The 23,205-nt window shown below is 48.6% G+C and overlaps 1 protein-coding gene across 2 annotated transcripts in view; it reads left to right on the plus strand.

Moving 5' to 3' along the window:
- BZW2 (basic leucine zipper and W2 domains 2) overlaps positions 1-20,048 on the plus strand; it is a 56,720-nt gene extending 36,672 nt beyond the window's left edge. For both annotated transcript variants that reach the window (XM_062179192.1, XM_062179191.1), the window contains exons 6-12: positions 766-901; positions 4,539-4,648; positions 9,682-9,852; positions 10,933-11,079; positions 12,398-12,536; positions 18,867-18,989; positions 19,604-20,048. In XM_062179192.1, the coding sequence (XP_062035176.1) occupies positions 766-901; positions 4,539-4,648; positions 9,682-9,852; positions 10,933-11,079; positions 12,398-12,536; positions 18,867-18,989; positions 19,604-19,632 (855 nt within the window). In that variant the 3' untranslated portion in view covers positions 19,633-20,048. The remainder of the gene's footprint in view (positions 1-765; positions 902-4,538; positions 4,649-9,681; positions 9,853-10,932; positions 11,080-12,397; positions 12,537-18,866; positions 18,990-19,603) is intronic.
- Positions 20,049-23,205: the final 3,157 nt, after the last annotated feature.

The raw sequence follows: 23,205 nt of genomic DNA on the forward strand, positions 1-23,205 counted from the left end.
TCATGCCTGTTGTGTATTCTTACCTGGTTACACATACAGAGCCAAATGCAAATTTTCCTTTTCTTTTTAAAGACTTATTTTTTTTATTTATTTGAAAGGCAGAGGAAGAGAGAGAGAGCGCGCTACCATCCTCTGTTTCACACCCCAGATGGCCTCAATTGCTGGAGCTGGGCCAATCCAAATTCAGGAGCCGGGAGCTTCTTCCATGTCTCCCATGTGAGCGCATGGGCCCAGGCACATGAGCAGGGACTGAATCAGAAGTGGAGCAGCTAGGACTCGAACCATTATCATGTTGGGATGCCGGCCTTGCAAGTGGAAACTTTAACCTGCTGCACCACAAAGCCAGCCCCCATATGCAAATTTTGCATGTACATGGTGCCACATGTCACTTTGTTCCCATGAGTAGTATCCATGGCTGTGTGTGAGCAAACTCAGAAGAAAGATGTGGCTGGTAAGGGTCCTTTCCATATCCCATTTGTAGCTGGAGATGCAGTGACTTCAAAGAGCTTGTGGCAAGATGGGATCAAAAGCAAGTTGATTCTGATGCAAAATATTCTCGAGATTCCTGCATAGGCTTTTCATAATACGGGTCCTCTGTGGACTTCCTGAAGCCCCTTTCTATGTGTGCTCCCAGTGAGGGGTAGCCCTGCTTCGCCCGTGCCCGTGCGTCCGCACGGCGTCTCACCACCGACGGATGTCTGGCTTGCTGTTCCCTGACTGGAGTCCCATGCTTGCTACACACGGTTTCTTTTGTTTGACCCACAGCTTCTCCTCTTCCTTAAAGCCTTTTCTGAAACGGAGCAGACAAAACTGGCAATGCTCTCCGGGATCCTGCTGGGCAATGGAACCCTTCCAGCCAGCATCCTCACCAGCCTCTTCACCGACAGCTTGGTCAAAGAAGGTAACTTTGCAAAGAAAAAAAAAAAAACAACAACAAGAGCCACCGGTCCCTGGGAGACCACGAGGGGCTCCTCTTGGTTCCTCTCCTGCCCAGCCTGCACGGTAGCAGAATGGCTGCGTATGGGAGGGGCTTCAGAGAGCTCCTGGGGAGAAAAGCCACATGCATTTCAGTGTCCGTGTCCGGCACCGAAATGAGCCGCTCTTTCCTGTCCATTCTCTGTGAGCTCTTTGGAAGTACCCTTGTGAATATTCCTCCCAGTATTGAAAGGAGGAGTGTGTAGGAAACCACACACACCTGCACAGAGACATTTAAAGGCTACCAGCAAGTTAGAATGGCAGCTGTCGATACTCAGTGCGGAGTTCGGGTTGAGCTGGTCCAGGCCATTTGTCTGTCCCGCTGTGTTGGGGCGATGCTTCATCGTGTAGGGCCATTTTCTGCTTTTGGGGACACTTAACCTTTTTGTCTATCCTTGGACACAAATGCCAGCCGGTAGCGCTTTCTTTCATGTGCTGAACCAGCCCAAAGTGCCTCCTCCCCCAAACGGGACCCCTCTTTCTCAGCTGTTTGCTTGGGGGCCCGGGGAGACCTATGCTCAGATGTTTTCTCGGATGTCAGTTTAGAGATGGGAGGGTTTCAGAATGGAGTCAGGGCGTCTGCATCACAAAGAGCCAGCCCTCTTGTAATTCCAAGGCATCCAGAGTTTGACAGCCCATGCAGGCAATGATTTGGTTATAGAATAAAACAAAAGTGGCCTGTTTTCTTCTAGGAAGGTAATAATTTTCCAATTATAATGCAACACAAAGCATTATTTTTCCTTAAAAATAAAATTAAAAGGCCTTTTGTGAGACCATCTTTTATTTATTTATTTTTTTCCTTGAGAACATGAGTTTTCCTCCTACATGTATCAGGTCCTAGCCTTGTTCATGCCTGTAATGAAAGAGCTTATGGTTTTCTTGTGACTAAGTAAAGAATTGTGAATCAAGAAACAAAGGGTATTCAGAAATCCCCTATAGCTTTTTGACTTAAAATAGTGCAGACGTAATAACAGTCTGGACTCTGTTGTTGGTATGTTGTTAATATTGCTGTTGAAAGTGTTCCTGAGGACAATTCACCATATGTCACACATCTTCTGTCACTAGCCTTGTTACACACAGAGACACAAGATGGAGTATAAACATCAAATGTTAATTATAGTGAACGATCCCAGCAATCATAACAGAAAACACTTGCCTCTGAGCTTGCACTAAAAACTTGTGACATCTGCAGCTTCCTTTCACATGTATCCAGAAGTGCAGTCATTAGATGTAGGAAAGCAAATATGCTAAATAGATTATTGTATGTAGTATAGCAAATAGAGCAAAATATTGACAGCTAACAGATTGTATGTAGCATGTGATTGGCTCAGCTGTTTAATGTCTGAGAATTTCTGTAGTAAAACCTTAGGTGGGAAGAGAAGATCTGCTATGAGAGGAACACAGCACTGGTGTCATGCAGGTCTTCCATATACTGCACCTTCTTTAGAAACCAGAGGTTAACTGCTTGCTTCCTACTTGGAAGAGCATCGAGAAACTCTTTCCCCAACCTCACACCCAACAAATGGCCAAGAAAACAGCATCGTCCCACTGTGTGGAATGACCCAGCTTTCCACCATGAGACATTTTTAATGCAAAGGAATAGTTTGGTTGAAATGTAGATTTTTAAACTCCCAGTTTCTAGCACACTTTACTTTTCTCACTTTAATAAAGATTACAGAATGGTGTTAATTTGATTTTCATTTAGTTACATAAGTTTAAATTTTATATTGATTTAATAAACTAATGATGTTTTTTGAAAATCTATGTTAACAAGTAGTTAACATAAAAGCCTCCAGCTTATAATGCATATTTGATTGTCACGGCCATGATTTTTTTTTTTCCTCCTAGTTTCCCTGTTTATTCAAGTGAGGGAAATCTGCCAGAGTTGACGTCTCTATCAGTAGTGGACCAGTCCAATGCCTTTACTTGCACATAACTGGAAGATGAGGGCATTTATTTCCGATGTAGCAATAAATATAGAAGCAGCATGAACAGAAATACCACTCGGGCCTCGTATTTTCCCCCAGTGTCATTCCTGGCCTCAGCTCCAGCTCAAAGGTAGTTTCTCAAAGGCCACCAACAATAGTGGAACCTTCAGTTTAGAAAAACCAGATGAACGTCTCGTCCATGCCTTAACTCTTCACCAAAGAAATGCAACATAAACATAGGACTTTAAGATGTCCACAGATCCTGATTCTTTGTATTTGAAAATAAATCATAATATAAATGGGGATATGTGATGCGATGGTTTTCTAATTAATATAACTAGCTTCATAACTACTTTTAAAAAATCCAGGAAAAAATATTTGGCTTGGAATAGCCTTAGTATAGCTTAAGGGTATTTTTAAATTCTCTTTTACAAAAAGGAATACTGTAAAGTATATGATGCATGTTCATCTATAGCTGTACTTATAGTGGTCACTGTTAATTTTTTGTTTGTTTTTTAAGATTTAGTTACTTGAAAGGCAGAGAGAATCTTCCATCCGCCAGGTCACTCCCCAGACGGCAACAGCCAGGGTGGCAGGGGCCCAAGTACTTGGGCCATCATCAGCTGCCTTCTCAGAGGCGTTAGCAGGGGCCTGGATCAGAAGTTACAGACAGGACTTGAACCAGCACTCGTGGGATGTGGTTTACTTTATTGAGCTTCACAACCCCTGCTTTAAATAGGAAACACTAATGAAACACAGAGGGAAACAGGCGGGACCACTGAAGACACTGGGCTTTTAAACGGTTTTTGATAAGATAAAAGTAAATAACTTATTTGAAGGTTTATTTTATTTACTTGAAAGGCAGAGTTAGAGGGAGGGAGACACAGAGAGAGATCTTCCATCTACTGGTTCACTCCCCAAATGGCCGCAATGGCCGGAGCCGGGCCGGGCCTAAGCCAGGAGCCAGGAACCTCTTCTAGGTCTCCCACTTGGGTGCAGGGACGCAGGCACTTGGGCCATCCTCCACTGCTTTCCCAGGCCATCAGCAGGGAGCAGTTGGAACTTGGACCAGCGCCCATATGGGTTGCCAGCGTCACAGGCAGCTGCCTTACCTGCTATGCTACAATGCTGGTTCTGAAAATAAATAAGTTCGGCCAGCACCGCGGCTCACTAGGCTAATCTTCCGCCTGTGGCGCCGGCACCCCGGGTTCTAGACCCCGTTGCTCCTCTTTCAGTCCAGCTCTCTGCTGTGGCCCGGGAAGGCAGTGGAGGATGGCCCAAGTGCTTGGGCCCTGCACCTGCATGGGAGACCAGGAGGAGGCACCTGGCTCCTGGCTTCGGATCGGTGCAGCGCCGGCTGTAGCGGCCATTTGGGGAGTGAGCCAATGGAAGGAAGACCTTTCTCTCTGTCTCTCTCACTGTCTATAACTCTACCTGTCAAACAAAAAAAAAAGAAAGAAAGAAAGAAAATAAATAAATTCACAATTGTAATCAGGTAGCGAGGCGTGGATCCAGGAATATTCTCAGCTTTATTTGTCCGTCGTCCCCAGTCGAGGCTTCAGTTATTGGCCCATCTCAGAGAAGCTCGCGGTCCTACGCAGGAGAGGAATGAAATCCTGTGTTTTGTTTCTGCAGGCATTGCGGCCTCGTTTGCTGTCAAGCTTTTCAAAGCCTGGATGGCAGAGAAAGATGCCAACTCTGTCACCTCTTCCTTGAGAAAAGCCAACCTAGACAAGAGGCTGCTTGTGAGTGCCTTCTGCTCAGGGTATCACGGGTACCCTGCTCCTGGGTGTGGGTTGGTGGTGGGGTTCCTTGCGAGGGCCCTGGGCTGAGTGGATTTGCTGTGAGAATGGCAAATAGAAACTAACTCCATCCTCCTTTCTTGAGTGAACCAGCGGCATGATAAACTGAAAACTCCCAGTGACTACGGAGACACTTCTAAACCTGAGAGCTGTTGTTGGCATGCTGAATATTCTAGCAGAACTAAAACTTGGCGTTGTAACCAGTCAGTGACTTTGCAGAAACTTAAGCTGTTAACATGATAAAAACCCCATCAGCCTCACCTAATTGGATTACTTATGGTGTCCTGGGCAGGCGTTAGCACTGACCCCAAACTGGTGGTGAAAGACTTTACCGGCAAAATAGAAGTTTCTAGAAGTTTCACCTAGATTTCTCTAGAAATACTTAAGCTGTTTGAAGAAAGCAAACAAGGTCACTGTTCAGGCGAAGCTTCCATTGTTTGCATTCCTTTATGGGCACTTTTTTGTGTCTCGCCATCTTTGAATTTTTCGAGGAAAACCAAGAAAAGTAATTTGTTCTTATCACTTCTGACTGCTCGCTCGGAACCCTCTTCTGGTAGAGGTGACAGCTGTGTAGTCGTCAAAGCTTTCTCTGAGTGCAGTGGCTCTGTTAGAGTTCTAGGATGAACTCTTAAGACACCACGCACCCCACCACCTACCTCTCACAGCATCTCTTCTCTTTTTCTCTCCTATTGTACGAGGTTGCCAGTCCCATGGGCTAATTCTAGAACTGTCTCTGAAAATAATTTTAACTATAAACACTTGGCTTGGCATTTTCAGTCACTTAAAATCCCTTTGTCTCCTGAAAACCACCCTGCAGTAATCCCGTTTATGTCACTACAGTCTTCAGATTGTGACAAAGAAAATGAAGCCTGGATTCTAGTTCCTTTGTGTGGGTGATTGTGATTTGCATTCAGCAAATATTTCCTGCCAGGGGAGGTCCCCGAAGCCCCTATCCAAAGGCCTTAGGGCAGATCCCAAAACCACGCGTGCCCTGGTGGGGAGGGACCTGGCTGCTGGTCCTAAGCCTGCCCTAGTTGGTGCCTTTCCACCCTGGGGCTCTGGCTCAAGGAGCATCTCCCAGCTGGGCCATTCTGTCTTGGCGACAGAGGACAGAGCCACAGAGTGCGATGAACTCCTTAAGCACATCCAAAACGAAGGTCATTGGCACGCCTGGCAGCGAGGCGGCAAATCCAGCTCCTCCTCCCGACTGCTCCCAGCCCCTGCAGACAGGCATAGCAAGGAGGAGGGGGCCTTGGATGCTCCCCTGAGGGAGAGCAGGTACTGCCTGCTGAGTTTAAGTCACTTCACTTTGTTTAAAGAAAAAAAACAAAAACACGTGGCCATTCTTGGCAGGCTTCTGTGTGTTGGGAGTGGTTGGCGCCAGCAGCGCCATCTGCTGCGTGAGGGCAGGAATTGTCTGTGCGCTGGGCTCTGCCTGTGCCAAGAGTTGTTGGGTGAGCACACGAAGGAGGAACTGGAGCAGCAGTTTCACTTCCAGGGAGAAATGTTTGTTTCCTGAACATGTGTGTCCAAATTGTCTTTTTTTTTTTTTAATTATTTATTTGAAAGGCAGAGTAACAGAGAGGCAGAGGCAGAGAGTGGTCTTCCATCCTCTGGTTCACTCCCCAAATGGCCACAACAACCCAGAGCTGGGCCCATCCAAAGCCAGGAACCAGGAGTTTCTTCCAGGTCTCCCATGCAGGTGCAGGGGTCTAAGGACTTGGGCCATCTTCTACTGCTATCCCAGGCCATGGCAGGGAGCTGGATCAGAAGTGGAGCAGCTGGGACTCAAACTGGCGCCCATGTGGGATGCCGGCACTGCAGGCAGAGGATTAACCTACTGTGCCATGGTGCCAGCCCTGAGGGGCTCACATTCTAATTCTCAGGAATGGATGATCAACTAGATAAACAAGGAAAATGTGTATTATGATAAAAAATAGGAAGTGCTGTGGTAAAAAATCAAGTAGGGAAACATGAGAGCAGGAGCACATGGGATGCATTTTTCACTGGTCAGGGCTGGTCTGCGTGACTTGGTGATGTTTGTGTGAAGGCTTGGCAGAGGGGAGGGAGGGAGCAGGTGCCTCGAGGAACAGTGTTGCAGGCAAAAGGAACAGAAGGTACAACGGCCTGGAGGCATGGCATGTTGGGGGCTGCCGGGGGAGAGAGCTGGGTAAGAGTGTAGGGCATCCACTCAGCAGTATCAGGGCCCGTATCACTTAGCAACTATGGTTTTATTCCAAACAAAGTTGGAAACTTCTGAAAAATTCTCAGCAGAGCTGGTGCACAGCAGGACCACGCTGACGATCGCCTAGGGAGCAAGGGCAGAATCAGAGAGACCGAGTCTGGGGATGAGAGGATAGATTTCCATTTCTAACGAATGCAAATCCTGTCCTAAGCGGTGGGAATGGCACCATGTGATTTAAGAATGGCTTCGCACCAGTTCAGTCTGAGCGATAATGTTCAATATATTTTTATATTGGTAATAAGGACTTTGGAAATAAACTACGAGCAGTGTGTTTGATGACATGCATACTGTGAGCGTGACTTGAGACTGGACCACTCAGTCACACTCTTTCCTAAATAGAACACTGCGTACCAGCCAGTGCAGAGGGCTGGAGTGAGCGCTGGCTATAGGGCCGCACAGCCCTGTCCGTGCACATTCCTGGCTGCCTGAATGCATGTTTGACAGCTGCTCCTTCCACCTGCGTCCTGACATTTGTTTTATTTATTTGAAAGGCACAGTGAAAGAGAGAGAGCAAGTTTCCATCTGCTAGTTCATTTCTCAAATGACCAGTGCTGGGCCCTGCCAAAGCCAGAAACTCCATCCAGGTCTCCCACTTGGGTGCAGGACCCAAGCACTCAGGCCATCTTCCTCTGCTTTCCCAGGCACATTAGCAGGAAGCTGGGTTGGAAGCAGAGCAGCCAGGACTTGAACCAGCGCTCTGATAACGGGATGCCGACATCACAGGTGTCAGCTTAACCTGCTGCGCCACAGCGCCGGCCCCCGTGTCCTGGCTTTTTGAAACGTAGGACTCAACACAGGCAGTTAGAGCTGAGGACACAGCAGAGAGCACTGAGAATCAGTGCTGACACAGAGGCCACTGCTGTGCTGCTCTGTGCCGTGGCAAACCCACGACAGAGCTCTCTGCTTGGGCTTGTGGTGGCCCCGCATAGCACCGGCCGTGTATGTGCAAAGCTAAGCCACATCGGAGGTTGGATCTTTTTAAACTCTGCAGCTGTCTGAAAAAAAAGTAAGAACGTTGGCCGGCGCCGTGGCTTAACAGGGTAATCCTCCACCTTGTGGCGCCGGCACACCGGGTTCTAGTCCCGGTCGGGGCGCCGGATTCTATCCCGGTTGCCCCTCTTCCAGGCCAGCTCTCTGCTATGGCCCGGGAAGGCAGTGGAGGATGGCCCAAGTGCTTGGGCCCTGCACCCGCATGGGAGACCAGGAGAAGCACCTGGCTCCTGGCTGCGGATCAGCGCGATGCGCCGGCCGCAGCAGCCATTGGAGGGTGAACCAATGGCAAAAAAGGAAGACCTTTCTCTCTGTCTCTCTCTCTCTCACTATCCACTCTGCCTGTCAAAAAAAAAAAAAAAAAAAAAGAACGTTGACATTTGTTTGACTGTCATAGTTGGGAGTTGAACTCACACAAGATCAGATTATGACTTAAGTGTTGCTGGGGCTTTGCCAAGCTGTAGAAGGGCAACGTGGAAATGAAGTGAAACATAGGAGAGCAGCCATGGAGTATGGCTCTCAAAGTTTCCATCAGAATTATGCAATCAACTGAAGAAACAGCTGGGTGGGTTTACATCTAATCCCGCTGGGAACTTGATTAGGCACCGCCCCCCTCGTGTTTCCAGAAAGCTGCAACACTTTCTCAGAAGGTAAAAGGTCATTCTTGAGATGATAATAGTCCCTGTTTTTCTTTTTCTTTTTTTTTGACAGACAGAGTGGATAGTGAGAGAGAGACAGAGAGAAAGGTCTTCCTTTTTGCCATTGGTTCACCCTCCAATGGCCGCTGCGGCCGGCGCATTGTGCTGATCCAAAGCCAGGAGCCAGGCGCTTCTCCCGGTCTCCCATGCGGGTGCAGGGCCCAAGCACTTGGGCCATCCTCCACTGCCTTCCCGGGCCACAGCAGAGAGCTGGCCTGGAAGAGGGGCAACCGGGATAGAATCCGGCGCCCCGACCTGGACTAGAACCCGGTGTGCCGGCACCACAAGGCGGAGGATTAGCCTGTTAAGCCCCGGCACCGGCCTCATTTTTTTTTTTTAAAGATTTATTTATTTATTTATTTATTTGAAAGGCAGAGTTACAGAGAGACAGAGGCAGAAAGAGAGGTCTTCCTTCTGCTGGTTCACGCCCCAAATACCTGCAGTGGCCCGAGCTGGGCTGATCCAAAGCCAGGAGCCAGGACTTCCTCCAGGTCTCTCATGCAGGTGCAGGGGCCCAAGGACTTGGGCCATCTTCCACTGCTTTTCCAGGCCATAGCAGAAAGCTGGATTGGAAGTGGAGCAGCCAGGACTTTAACTGGTGCCCATATGGGATACCAGGAGTGCAGGTGGCGGTTTCGCCCACTGTGCCACAGCACCGGCCCCGTCTGTGCTATGGTATTATCTATGGTGTTATATCACTCGTCTTAAGCATGACTAAAACTGACTTCTGTCTGTTAAACACACAGCTAAGGAAACAGCATGGCTGACAGTTTTCCTTTCTCTTCCCTTGTCAGTTTGAAACAATCCAAACGTCGTCGAGGGTTTCCACTTTTGCATTTAAGCCAGCAAATTCGGTTAATAAGTGATTCGGAGTGAGTGATGCTAGTTTGGCCGAAGTTGCTTAGCGTTTTCCTCTTCCTTTGTGAAAGTGCCCGATTTCAGAAGTTGCTCGCTCTGAGGGAAATGGAGATTCTTGTCCTCCGTGCCCGCCACGAGCTGTCTGCCTGCTGGGTCACGGTCTCTTCCCTGTCTTTCCGCCACAGGAGCTCTTTCCCGTTAACCGGCAGAGCGTGGATCATTTCGCAAAGTACTTCACGGACGCGGGGCTAAAAGAGCTGTCCGACTTCCTCCGCGTCCAGCAGTCCCTGGGCACCAGGAAGGAGCTGCAGAAGGAACTCCAGGAGCGTCTCTCTCAGGAGTGCCCCATCAAGGAGGTGGGAGCTGCTGGCCACCTGCGCCAGATAACCGCAGGGCCAGGCACCTGCTCTCCCTGCCCTGTGGGTACCACCCTGGTGGACCACTGGAAATTCCACCATCGAAGTTAACTCGGTGCCAAGGTGTTGATTCAGAACCCTCCATTGTGTGGCACTGTAGGGAGTTCCAGAAAGGAGTGGTAACGGCCCCAACACACAGCACAGCCAGAATATCACATCTGGATATCCCTGTCCGCTGTCAGGGCGCCCAGGGGTTTCCGGTTTTGTTGTATATTGTCTAAGACGGCGCAGCATTTTGGCTGGTGTTGTTTGTAGTCTGACTATGTAAGCTTTTTATCTGAAGAAGCAATGTTTCGAGTGTACACCATAGAAGGCTGGTGAGGTCACAACAGCTGTGCATCCTCATAATTGAAAACCACATTTTTGATGACTGTTGCATACACCTGGTCTGGACAGTGCTAGTTCATAGAGCTGCAGCTGTCTGTTTTTTCTTTAATATGCCCCGAAGCAAACACCTGATTAATTAAATCAAGGAGTCCGTTGCTGTTGCTGCTTACTCCTGAATCCCTCCCCGCATGCCCTGCTGAGCTGCTCAGGTGGTTTAAGGCTGGAGAATTTCAGACTGATATCCACCAGCAGAGGGAGGTGTTGAAGCCACAAAGACTCTTAAACCGCGTAGCAATAAGGTTAGCAAATGCCAGTGATGTTTCTTCTTCAAGCAAGAAAACTCTGTGTGATTTTGCACAGGGTAGGGTGGAAATCAAAAATCCTGGGATACTTTTAGAGGCAGGGCTGTCTCCCTCCTTGTAGCTTCCCCAGCACAGCTCAGGGGACTAGGGACAGCTACCTGCTGGCAGTCCGTGAGCCAGGCCAGCTCAAGGAAGGCTGTGCTTCCACTCAAGGAGGAGGGGCAAAGCAAAAAGCTTGTTCTGCTGCTATCCACACAGTAGACTGCCCGAGGTATTTTGTGGCTGAGGTTTATGTGCCCTGAACCTCTCGCTGGCCAGGCCACAGTGGGTAGGGATGGGGGCCTCCATCCATCCATCTCCAGCTTTCTGACCCCTCCCCCATGGCATGCAGGTGGTGCTTTATGTCAAAGAAGAAATGAAGAGGAACGACCTTCCAGAAACAGCCGTGATCGGGCTCCTGTGGACTTGCATCATGAATGCCGTGGAGTGGAACAAGAAGGAGGAACTGGTCGCAGAGCAGGCGCTCAAGCACCTGAAGGTATAGGGGCCACAAGGGAAGGGACCGGCCAGGCCACCCGCACCCGCAAGGGAAGGGACATCCGGCCAGGCCACCCGCACCCCTACAATACAGTGGGGGTGGGCGTTTAGCATTGAGGACGCCCATGGCCCATAACACAGCACCTGGGTTTCAGTTCCTGATTTCCAGCTCCTAACTCCAGCTTCCTGCTAATGCAAACCCTGGGAGGCAGTGGATAGGGCTCTCATGATTGGGTTCCTGGCTCCTGGCTCCTGGCTCCTGGCTTCTGGTTCCTGGTTCATGGCTCCAGCCAAGGCTGTTGCTCTTGTGAGCATTTGGGGAGTGAACCAGTGAGTGAAATCTTGCTCTCTCTGTGTCACTCCAAAAAAAAAGTGGGGGGGGGGGGGGGGATAGAACTAATAGGTACCAACTGAAATTTTCTCGGAGTCGAGGTAAACAAATACTTCCTAATCTTTTGAATTTGCCACTGCCTAAAATGTTTCAGATATAAGAACCTATGAAATATCTAAGGGTGAGTTCTTATTAAAAACCATATCAAAAAGTCCATAGAATCATCAAGTAAGGACCTAAACAGTAAGAGAGAAGTATTGTCTACCAATTGACTTTATTTCTGTTTGACACGAGGAAAACTCATTGTTGAATAATTTTCTAAACCGTGAGTTGACATTGGAATCTGTAAAGTATCTGAGGATTGAAGGAATGAACTGGTTGTGTCACTCATATAAAACGTTCGTGCGTGGATGCGTATGTCTTCTCCCCATGAACTGTATTAACGTAGCCGGAAGACTTCGGTTCTGCCTTCAGGGCTTACATTGGAGTTGAGGAGATAAAGTCAGACACATAACAGTGGTTATGAGAGCGGACGGTGAGGAGCACCTGCTGGTGCAGTAGATCTGGGAAGGCTCCCTGCAAGAAAGCAAAGGACGTCCAAAACCAAGGACAATAGGGACGAAGCGTGTCACGACTTGCGAGGGTCTGGGCGTCTGGAGACGCTGTGTCCTGAGTGTCCGAGGCAGCGCCACTCCAGGAACGCAGTGGGTGGTGTGGGAGGACAAGCACTCACTTCCACAGTATCCAGGGGCACCGCGGGCACAGCAGTCCCCTTGGGTAGAGACACAGTCTCACATCCGGTCTCCTCTTTGAGCGAGTACGGATGACAGGTGAGGTCCGATTAGGAAAAGAGCCCGTTCTGATCATAAAGTGAATAATGCTGTAAGCAGACATTCTCCAAGCAGGCCTGCAGGCGAGCACCAGGGCCCCCAGACCCCGGCCCCATCCTCCCGCACAAGTAACGGGCTTCCTTCCGCTCCTGTTCCAGCAATACGCCCCACTCCTGGCGGTGTTCAGCTCCCAGGGCCAGTCGGAGCTGGCCCTGCTGCAGAAGGTGCAGGAGTACTGCTACGACAACATCCACTTCATGAAAGCCTTTCAGAAGATCGTGGTTCTCTTTTACAAAGGTAATCTGCCCCGGGGGCCACAGCCACGTGCCTGTGCTTTGAGAGTACAGCAGCAGGGGAGAGGGAGCCAGGCGGTGCCAGGGGCCTCTTCCTCGGGGGACAGCCAGGATGCTAACTGGTGCAAGTTGTGGAGGGACTACCACACGGTAGAGAGAGAAGGAAGACCCCAGGGCATCGCCTGCGGAACTGCTCCTGCTGATGGAGAACTTACGGGTGGTTACTGTTTCTTTGGGGGAGGGGGGGTACAATGAGGCAGCCAGGCCTGGAACTGGCAGGATGAGCTCTCGTGATGAGTGTGAACACGCCACGCTCAGGCCCTTGTTGGTGCCGTAAGGCCCACATGAAAAAGACAGAAACGATGCGTCTTTTCACTTTGCATGGCTAGTGATTGGGCCCGGCCGGTCTCCTATTTGCTATTTTTAGAGTCTCACATTTTACTGTCTTTTCATTGTATTTGTAAGGATTAGGTTGCCGTGGCAACCAGCACTAGGGGGGGAAAAAATTGAGTGCTGGAGGTTTTCACTGATCTCAGTCTGCATACCCACAGCATACAAAACATGACCCTGCATACATACAGCTTCACAAGGAAAACCAGAGACCCTCACGGAGGGATGACGCTTGGTGCATGTCAACATGTGTACCGGAAGTGACTCCCGTCATATGTGGCATGTCAGAAAAACTCAGGGAAAACATCAGGCAAATTGTTATTTTCCCTTTGTCTTTTTTTAAAATGACATGGGAATTTGGAATGTTAAAATTTGCATTACTGACAATTAACCGGCTTCAAAATGCCTAGCAGCATGTCACGGATTTAGTTGTCTGTCCAGACTCTTTAAACAAAGTGTTTGGATGGCTTTTTTTTCATTTTTAAAAAATATACATATTGATAAGGTATCCTGTAAATCATATATATTTATAAGGTCTTTAAATACCTGAATATATGTGTAATGTCCAATCAGGGTAAGCATATCAAACATTTAACATTTCTTTATGGTTAAAAAAAAAATTAAATCCTATCTTATAGTTTTGCTTTTTTTTTTTTTTAACACGGAAAGTTACAGTACATTGACGTTATCCAAAGTCACCTCACTGTGCAACAGAAGCTTAGAACTACTGTCTCGCTGTAACTGGGTACTCACAGATCAATATTGACTCTTCCCTCCCAACCTTGTCATTCTGTGCGCTCGCCTGCTTTTTAGACTGCATCTATGAGTAAGGGCAGGCAGTGCTTTCCACACTTACTCCTCTCTCCAGTTCCTTCCCTGTTGTTGCACACAGGAGGGCTGCTCTTGATGGCTGAGTAGAACTCCGTTGTGTTCGTGTGCCACATTTTCTCTGTCCACTCATCTGTGGACGGACATTCCCTTTCTTGGCTAAGCGTGAATATCGCCGCCGCCCACATGGGGCGGCACATGTCTCCCACAGGGTGATGTTTTAGTTTGCGAGAGCGCTGAAGTCTTGGCACATTTATGACAGTGGGAGAAGGTAATGACCACCAGCTCCCACTTGAAGCTCAGTAACAGGGTTCTCTCTGGCTGGATCCCTGTTAGGTCTTAGAGGTGGCCCCGCCGATGGAGTGGTATTCTAGAACGTGGGCTTCCCACGGGACACCCAGTGTGATTTGTCAGAACCAAACCTGCACGTCATGTTGCCAGCCGACGGTCAGGCACCGAGCAGGCATCTACCCAGCAGGTTCCGGTGTGGTCTGGTGCGTTAGCCACCGCGGCCTCCCACTTAGAGTGGGAACCTGAGGACAGGCTTTGAGAGCGTTCCGTGGGGTCGGTCCCCTACAGAAAAGCCAGTTGTTCAGGAACTAGTTGCCCAAGCAGTCTCCTCGCTCGTCATTTGATGGATAACCTAACAAAACGGTATTTCTTTCCCTCGAGACAACAGTACCTGAGCCTGCTGCAGGGGTCCCCGCCCCATTTCACTTTCCTTTACTTCATTCATTCACAAAACACTCAATGAGCCACTCTTCAGTAGTGACACCTAGGTGGTACGTGGACTGTTCAACTCCTTCTCCTACTGTCTCATTTTGCGAGAAGTTTCTTATTGTAATGCCTTCATCCTTCCCGGTTACATTCTCGTAACAGCCACTGGCAGGTGGCAAAACTGGCTACTTAGCTTCAAATACTAAGGGACGGTGACCTGAAGTTGCAAAAAGTGGGCACCAGAAATTTAAAAAAAAACAAAAAACAGGCGTTAGCTCTTCTTGAGGCTGGCTGTCCTTTGGGTTAGTCAGCCGAAGTTAGGAAGGTCTGTGTTAAGAGTGGGTAGGCCCCAGGGAACTCAGGAGGGAAGGTTTTATCCTGGCTTATTTTGGAGGAATTAAATCGGGAAAACTTATTTAAAACCAGAAACTAAAATATGGATCACTAAGGTGTCAAAACCAAATCCCGGCCGGTGCCGCGGCTCACTAGGCTAATCCTCCGCCTTGCAGCGCCGGCACACCGGGTTCTAGTCCCGGTCGGGGCGCCGGATTCTGTCCCGGTTGCCCCTCTTCCAGTCCAGCTCTCTGCTGTGGCCCAGGAATGCAGTGGAGGATGGCCCAAGTGCTTGAGCCCTGCACCCGCATGGGAGACCAGGAGAAGCACCTGGCTCCTGGCTTTGGATCAGCACGGTGCGCCAGCCGTGGCGGCCATTTGAGGGTAAACCAACAGCAAAGGAAGACCTTTCTCTCTGTCTCTCTCTCACTGTCCACTCTGCCTGTCAAAAAAATAATAAATAAATAAATCCCATTCTCCGGGTGATTTCATGGTCCACGGTACCTACGCATAAAATCTGTTTTCCTAAGTGAAGTGCTCAAGTGATTTCTCTTGGGAGCTTCAGATCCTACTGCGTGCTGCTTCCATGCTACTCTAGAGTAGAAGCCGCGCTTGGTTGTTTTTTGTTTTTTGGTTTTTTTTTTTCTCCCTGTTTTTTTGACCCTTTCTTTTTCTTTATCTTGACCTGATTTCCTGATTTTGGGCTCCAGGAGACATGGATTGGGTTGTTTTCTGTAAGGATTTGGATGTTCTTGTTCTTTGTTTTCACATGCCTAGCAAGGCACAGTGAGCACTGAGCTTTCGGGTTCTCCTCTCCCTGTTCTGTGCACAAGAGTCATCTAGGAGAGCTACCTGTGGATACCCTGGATTCTGATCCCGCAGGGCCAGGGCTGGCCCCAAGCCTGGGCATTGTAGGGGGCTCCCTGGTGACGCTGCTACCACGCCGGGATCCAGAAGAGACAAAGGCCTGTGAAGTGCAGCAGCATGTTCAGGGTCACACCTCCCCCATGCAGCCCAGGGTCACTCCCCCATTCAGTCCAGGGTCATACCCCCCCCCCCCCCCCCATGAAGTCCAGGGTCACACACCCCACACACACGCAATCCAGGGTCACACACCCCACACACACGCAGTCCAGGCGCACACACACATTTTTCCAGTGATGTACAGCACCCTTTCTGCTGTACATTTTCTTTTGTTCATTGGAGGGAACATTCTCCTTTGAAAGGTGGGTGACGTGGAGTTTTTTAAAGATGTGATGGAAACTCTTGGCCCTTTTCCATCTCTCTCCCTCTTGTGCAACCCTGGTGAGCATACACTCTCCCCAGCACTTCCAGAAACGGATGGTAACAGAAACTTGGGGCATGTGATTACACCCTTTCCCCTTCTGACAAACCCAATTACTACATGGAGCGCCGTTATTGAAAGATTTTTAGATCTTTTATGTAAGTAAACGGTGGAATAAACTATAAACCTGTTGGTCATGATTGAGGAGAAAACAAAACTAATAATTGGCCATTTAGCAAAGATTCACCTTCTGAATCAAAGTCTGGATTCTTACTTTCTAACGCAGGAAGAAAACATAGTAAGTCCAGCCCTAGTTTGCAAACATCACGCTATTTACTTTGTAAAATAATGTATTCCTGAAGATAGATGTCATAGTCTCAGAATGTGGGTCTAAAAATGTATAAAACCACCTTCTCAAATACTGTTATTATTCCTGTCTTGGGTTTTCTTGTTTGCAGAAATTTCTTGGGTTAAATTCTGTCTCTGCAAATTTTTCTAAAAAGAATCCCTTAGTCTTATTTTTTAAAAAAAGATCGGCGCCCTTCTCAGTATATATTTGCGGCATTTGAGGGTAAATTATTTCTGACTGTGTCCCTATGTGACATCTGTAATTTTTTTAAAAAGGCTGAATGTCCCTAAGCTCTAGTGCCATAGTTTGGGGCCTCACTGTTTAGATAACTAATGGTGTTTGAAGCTCAGCCTTGCTCAAAGCACTCTCAGAATGTTTACTCTTGGACCTTGTAAACACCTAGGTTTTTAAGTTAGAGCACTACAGTTTGAAAAATGGTTTCCCCCCTCAAGTTAATGAGTGAATACACATGTCCATTAGGCACGCACTGAGTACATGGTGTACGGCAGGACTGAGGTTAAGTGCTTGAGGTGACATGAACAACACGGTCCCTAACTTCCTGAGTGTCGCGCTATTGGAGAAAACCATCAGGGTCACCGAGTCGCTGGCTAAGATAAGCCTCCCGGCGCCAGCATCGCAGTGCAGTGTGTGAAGCCCCACCTGCAGCGCCCACATCCCATATCCGAGCACCGGCTCAAGTCCCGGCTGCTCTGTTTCTGATCCAGCTCCCTGCGAATGTCCCCGCGAAGCAACAGAAGGTGGCCCCGCCCCAGCTCACATGGCCATTCGGGGAGTGAACCGTTAGGAGGAGAGCAGTTTCCTCCTCCCTTCCTCGAAGGGGGCCGCCCGCTCCTTAGACTTCTCCCCCACAGAAGCTGAGCTGCTCGCTTTGCACACACGCTGGCTTTCGTCTTGTCTTGACTGTTGAGTCCCTGGAGCTGGACATTTGGCCTCGCAGCAAGTCTTTTATTCAACTGGGTTCTTAACCCCACCCCCAAGACTTCAACTTTGTGTCTTTTATCCGCTTTCCAAAGGGCAGTGCCTTTGATCAGCTTTGTCATCCTTCAGTGGCCTTTCCACAGATGCCGTCAGTGACACCTGTCGTAGCTGTGGCCCAGAGCGAGTTCCACCTGCAGGATGAGGAGGCGCTCGTTCTCATCCCCAAACAGAATCTCCCCTTTATGTGGTTGTCACATTGTTAAATTCAACTTGTTCTTGTTTCTAACATTGATCCCGATAGTCTAATAGCGCGTTTAATTGATAAAAACATACGGACGTAGGCTGCACTAGCTCAAAATTGTCTTACTGTTGAACAGCTTTCAAAGCACTGATCATAAACATCTTAAAAGTTACAGATCATGGGGGCCAGCGCTGTGGCGCTGCGGGTACAGCCTCCACCTGCGCTGCTGGCATCCAATAGGGGTGCCGGTTTGAGTCCCAGCTTCTCCACTTTTTTTTTAAAGATTTTATTTATTTATTTGACAGGTAGAGTTGCAGAGAGTGAGAGAGAAAGAGACAGAGAGAAAGGTCCTCCTTCCGTTGGTTCACTCCCCAAATGGCCACAATGGCCGGAGCTGTGCCAATCCGACCCAGGAGCTTCCTCTGGGTCTCCCATGTGGGTGCAGGGACCCAAGGACTTGGGCCATCCTCCACTGCTATTCCAGGCCACAGCAAAGAGCTGAACTGGAAGAGGAGCAACTGGGAGTAGAACCAGCGCCTACATGGGATACCAGCGCTGCAGGTGGAGGATTAACCCAGTGCGCCATGCCCCTCCTCCTCCCCGCTCCACTTCTGATCTAGAGTCCCTGCTAATGCGCCTAGGAAAGCAACAGAGGATGGCCTAAGTACTTGGGCCCTTTCTTCCACATGGGAGAACCAGTGGATGGAAGATCTGTCTCCCTCCCCTTCTCTATTGCTCTTTCAAAATAAATAAATCTTTAAAAAAAACAAAAAAGGAAAATAAATTTGAGGTATATGCATAGCAGTCAATACTCAACAAGGTCCCGTTTAAAAGCTCATGCCATTCTTGCATCCTGTCTACATTTATTTTTTCATTGCCATCATTTGAGGTCATTCCTTCAGTAAGGTCCAGTTGGGCTTGGCAAGACACTGAGTGCCCTGAAATACTGGCATCGCCAATTCACGGGCAGAATTAGCGAGTAACCTTGCTTCCTGCCAGCGACTTGGCAGGGTGAGCGGTTTTGGCTCGCATCGTGTCCTCTCTGAGGACACACACATTTCTGCGTCGTCGTCAGTACTGCACGCCCTAGGCCAGCTGTCGGAGACAGCAGCCATCTGCATGGAGATGAGCGTGGGGACCCCTTCTAAGTGGCCTCCAGGGATTTTCCAGCTCAGAGAGATTGCCCTCAAGGAGTTGTTGCCCTGGGTCACTGACGTAGCGCCTTTTCACTGTCTCTGATTCGAAATTGCAGCGGATGTCCTGAGCGAAGAAGCAATACTGAAGTGGTATAAAGAAGCGCACGTCGCCAAAGGCAAGAGTGTTTTCCTCGACCAGATGAAGAAATTTGTGGAGTGGTTGCAGAACGCGGAAGAAGGTAGGAGCCCGTTTCACAAGGCTGGTGCGCATTCCGCATTTATGTTGTCCTGGGACTACAAGATAACTCTTTGTTGTCCTGGGACTTTAAGATACCTGTCTGTCCCCTGCAGGTTTTTCCAGCTCCTCTAGAACTCAGAGTTCTCGAGGTGTCTCCAGTCTGCAGCATTTGTCCTACATGTTAGCCCTCCTTTCTGAAATCAGGCCAATAGCAATGTCCCCATGGTTTTTTTTTTTTTTTTTAAACTCTTAACTCATCCACTCTAATGGAGAAGAGAATGGTGAGGAAGAATTAATCAGCAAATGTGGACAGGATAAGAGATCTCTGTAGCCCCTTGACTGGTTGGTGGCTCCAGTGGGAACATAAGGTGAGAGTCCCAGCTAAGAGTGAACACAGGAGTGCTTGTTGTAGGAAGGCGAGGTGCTCTTAAAGGACCCAAGGACAGAGCTCGCTGTCCACCCTGTCGGGTGACTGTGCAACACCCAACCCGATGCCTAGCAGAAGAGCATGTGATGTCGGGGTTGACGAGATGATGAAAAACTCTTGCATGACCTGCTATAAAGGAGTTTGTGGGAGAAAGACCTGACTTCTCTCTCTTCTCTCTTCTCTCCTAGAATCGGAATCAGAAGGTGAAGAAAGCTAAATGGTTCACCCAGCACAATACCGAGGTCACCACATGCCACTTTGCTGATCGGGAGTGCTGAACCATTTGGGAAGAGGAAGGAAAAAATAGGCTAGGCTTCCCTTGTGCAGAGGGGGATGGGTGTTGTGTTTGTTTTGTTTTTCAATGGAGCCCTAAGGCACCAGCTGTTACACTTGGGACTCTACCTCTCACTCACCGTATGCTAACTCAGAGCCATCCAACAGGGAGCCCAGTGGGAGCCTCGGCTCAGCACTCAGCCACTCCTGTTTTTTAGCCGAGTCGTTCAGGTACTGTGTGGTGAGCGCCCCCTGGTGTCTGTCACAGGCCCACTTTGGTAGTTGTATTCTGCTCGTGTATGTGATTGGACAAACCAGTTTTTTAAAATAAACGGCTTTTTAAAAATCTGGGCTCCTATACTCAGGGCCTTTCTTTCTTTAGCTGCAGACGGCGTTTCGGTGCGAAACATGGCTTTCCCATCCCAGACTTGCAATACTTGCGATTTCTCCATCATCTATGAAAATTAGCTTTTTCCCTTTTATCCTCCCAAGTCATGCATCCCATGGCTCTTCATGGTGAAATAGAAATCAACCCAAATGACATGCGCATTGGTGTTCACCTTGTTATGTTCTTAATAATGATTACAAAGCACTACACACTTCGCATTTTCCTCAGCTCAGAGGAGGGCTCGAAGGTTTATACATGCAAGTAGATCCTTTGTCCTTTTTTATAATGAGGCGATTTTATACCGGAAATTAGCCCTTTCTCCATAGTAACAGTGTGAAACATGCGGATGGTTTTGGAAAGCTTAGCTTTTATTACATAAGTCTTTCTTGGCTGTTACGATGGAAGTAATCGCCAAGAAAGTGAACATTTGTCAAGATAATGAAAACCAACATTCTCACAGAGATGAGTTTTCAAAATAATCCATCCAAGTTGATATTCTCCGTCCACTGCTGGGATAGAGAACTTGACAGTTCTAAGAGTTGAAACTAAAAGCGGGTGCAGGGGCCAGCACTGTGGCACAGCAGATGAAGCTGCTTGGGAAACTCACTTCCTGTGGTGGAATACTGGTTTGAGTTCCGGCTGCTCGGCTTCTGATCCAGCTGCCTGCTGATGTACCTGGGAACGCAGCAGAGGGTGGCCCAAGTACTTGGGAGTCCAGATGGAGTTCCTGACTCCTGGTTTCAGCCTGGCCCAGCCCCAGCAGTTACAGGGATTTGGGAGTGAACCACCAGATGGGAGATCTGTCTCACTGTCTCCTTATCACTCTGCCTTTCACATAAATAAATACATTTTAAAATTTTTTTTTAAATTTTTTGACAGGCAGAGTGGTTAGTGAGAGAGACAGAGAGAAAGGTCTTCCTTTACCATTGGTTCACCCTCCAATGGCCGCTGCAGCCAGCGCGCCGTGGCCGGTGCACCACGCTGATCCAAAGCCAGGAGCCAGGTGCCTCTCCTGGTCTCCCATGTGGGTGCAGGACCCAAGCACTTGGACCATCCTCCACTGCACTCCCGGGCCACAGCAGAGAGCTGGACTTGAAGAGGGGCAACCAGGACTAGAACCCGGTGTGCCGGTGCCGCAGGCAGAGGATTAGCCTATTGAGCCGCGGCGCTGGCCTTAAAAAAAATTTTTTTTAAATGAAGGTACATTGATAAGTGGATCAAAAACTTCCTTATAGTTGGGTTGTCATGCTGTTGTATCCATAGGTATTTCTTAGTTTCCTATTTGTCCTGAAGGGGAAAATATCCCTGTGACTTCAGCAGTTCTGTAACATGATGGGTCCCTCCCACCTTTTAGTTCTGAAGCCCTAGTGAAATGCCTTTGTCTCCGTGTTAGAGCACTGTCAAGTTCTCTATCCCAGCAGTGGACGGAGAATATCAACTTGGATAGATTAGTTTGAAAACTCACCTGTGAGAATGTTGGTTTTCATTACTTTGACAATACAGAGAGAACGACTGTGAACAACGGGTTGAAAATCAAAGAACCAGGCTGGGCATTGGTGCAGCTGTTAAGACCCTGCGTGAGGCGTCCCCCAACCCCATAGCAGAGGGCCCAGGGTGAGTCTCCTGGCTCCGCTTCCAATTCCAGCTTCCTGCTGCTGTGCACCCTGGGAGGCAGCAGGTGATGGCTCAAGTACTTGGGTCCCCGCCACCCTTTTGGGAAACCTTGATTGAATTCTGAACTCCAGGCTTCAGTCAGTTCCAGCCCAAGTTATTGCGGGTATCTGGGGAGTGAACTGGTGGATGGAAGATCCTCTGTCTCACTGCTATTCAAGTAAAATAGCAATTTTCAAAGGAAGGAAACTTGTAACCCCTGACTGACCTGCCTTCTTCTAGAAAAAAGAAAATCCTAGATTAAAGACCTTTATGGCACTGTTAGGTACTTAGCAAACTCTCAGTTCCTCAAATGGATCTGCTGGAGGGTGTCCTCTTCCTAGGCTGGTTTCCTTCCCAGTCTTCCCTGGAGCTGAGGACATGGAGCTAAACCAAGGCGGAATTCCAGAGTGGGATTCCCTGACAAGGTCTAATTTCTTCTAGGCCATCAGTCCATGGCCAGTCTCCATTATCTGTCTACCTTTCCACCCTCCTAAAAATAGAGTTAAGTCAAATGGTCATCACATCATTGAGTATCTATGAATGTGTTTCTTAATTGAAAACTAAATTTCATCAACGAATTGACAAGTGCTTGCTGCCTGTTTGGATACACAGCAGGCACAGTCCATAGATTGAGCAAGTTAAATCTGCATCTCTAATATATTGACAAAAGTGAATTAAAGATAAAATATGTCCAGTTTATGATGAAGTTTATTTTATTTGACAGAGGGAGAGACAAAAAAGAGATCTTCCATCCACTGGCTTACCCCCTAGATGATGTCACTGGATCAGAAGTTGAGCAGCAGGGACTTGGACTGGTGCCCATATTGGATACCAGTGTTACAGGTGGCAGCTTTACCTGCTACACCACAATGCCAGCCCCCTATGAGATTTTTTTTAAAAATTCATTTATTTCAAAGACAGAATTACAGAGAGACAGAGAGAGAGATATCTTCTACATGCTGGCTCACTCTCCAAATGGCCACAACGGCTGGAGCTGCACCGAACCAAAGCCAGAACCAGGAACTTCTTCTGGGTCTCCCACTCGGGTACAGGGGCCCAAGGACTTGAGCCATATTCTGCTGCTTTCCCAGGCCACAGCAGAGACCTGGATTGGAAGTGGAGCAGCTGGGACTCAAACCGACACCCACATAGGATGTCAGCTCTGCAGGCGGTGGCTTTACCTATGCCACAGCACCGGCCCAGAGATTTTAAAAATTTGAGAGAGCCACCCATCTGTTGATTCACTTTGCAGATGTCCTCTGTGGCCAGGTATGGGCCGGGGCTGAAGCTAGGAGCCAGGGATGCAATCTATGTGTCCCACATAGGTGGCAGGGATCAAACCAAGCTCAGCCATGGAACGTGGGTGCCTCAGTGGCTGGCTGGGATAAACACCTACTGCCTGTGATGAAGACTTTTTTTCCCCCTTTGTGGAGCATGAATGTCCACAGCTGAAGCCAATATGCCCCTAAAAGTAGC

This window comes from Lepus europaeus, chromosome 20 (assembly GCF_033115175.1).
Source record: "Lepus europaeus isolate LE1 chromosome 20, mLepTim1.pri, whole genome shotgun sequence".
NCBI lineage: Eukaryota > Metazoa > Chordata > Mammalia > Lagomorpha > Leporidae > Lepus > Lepus europaeus.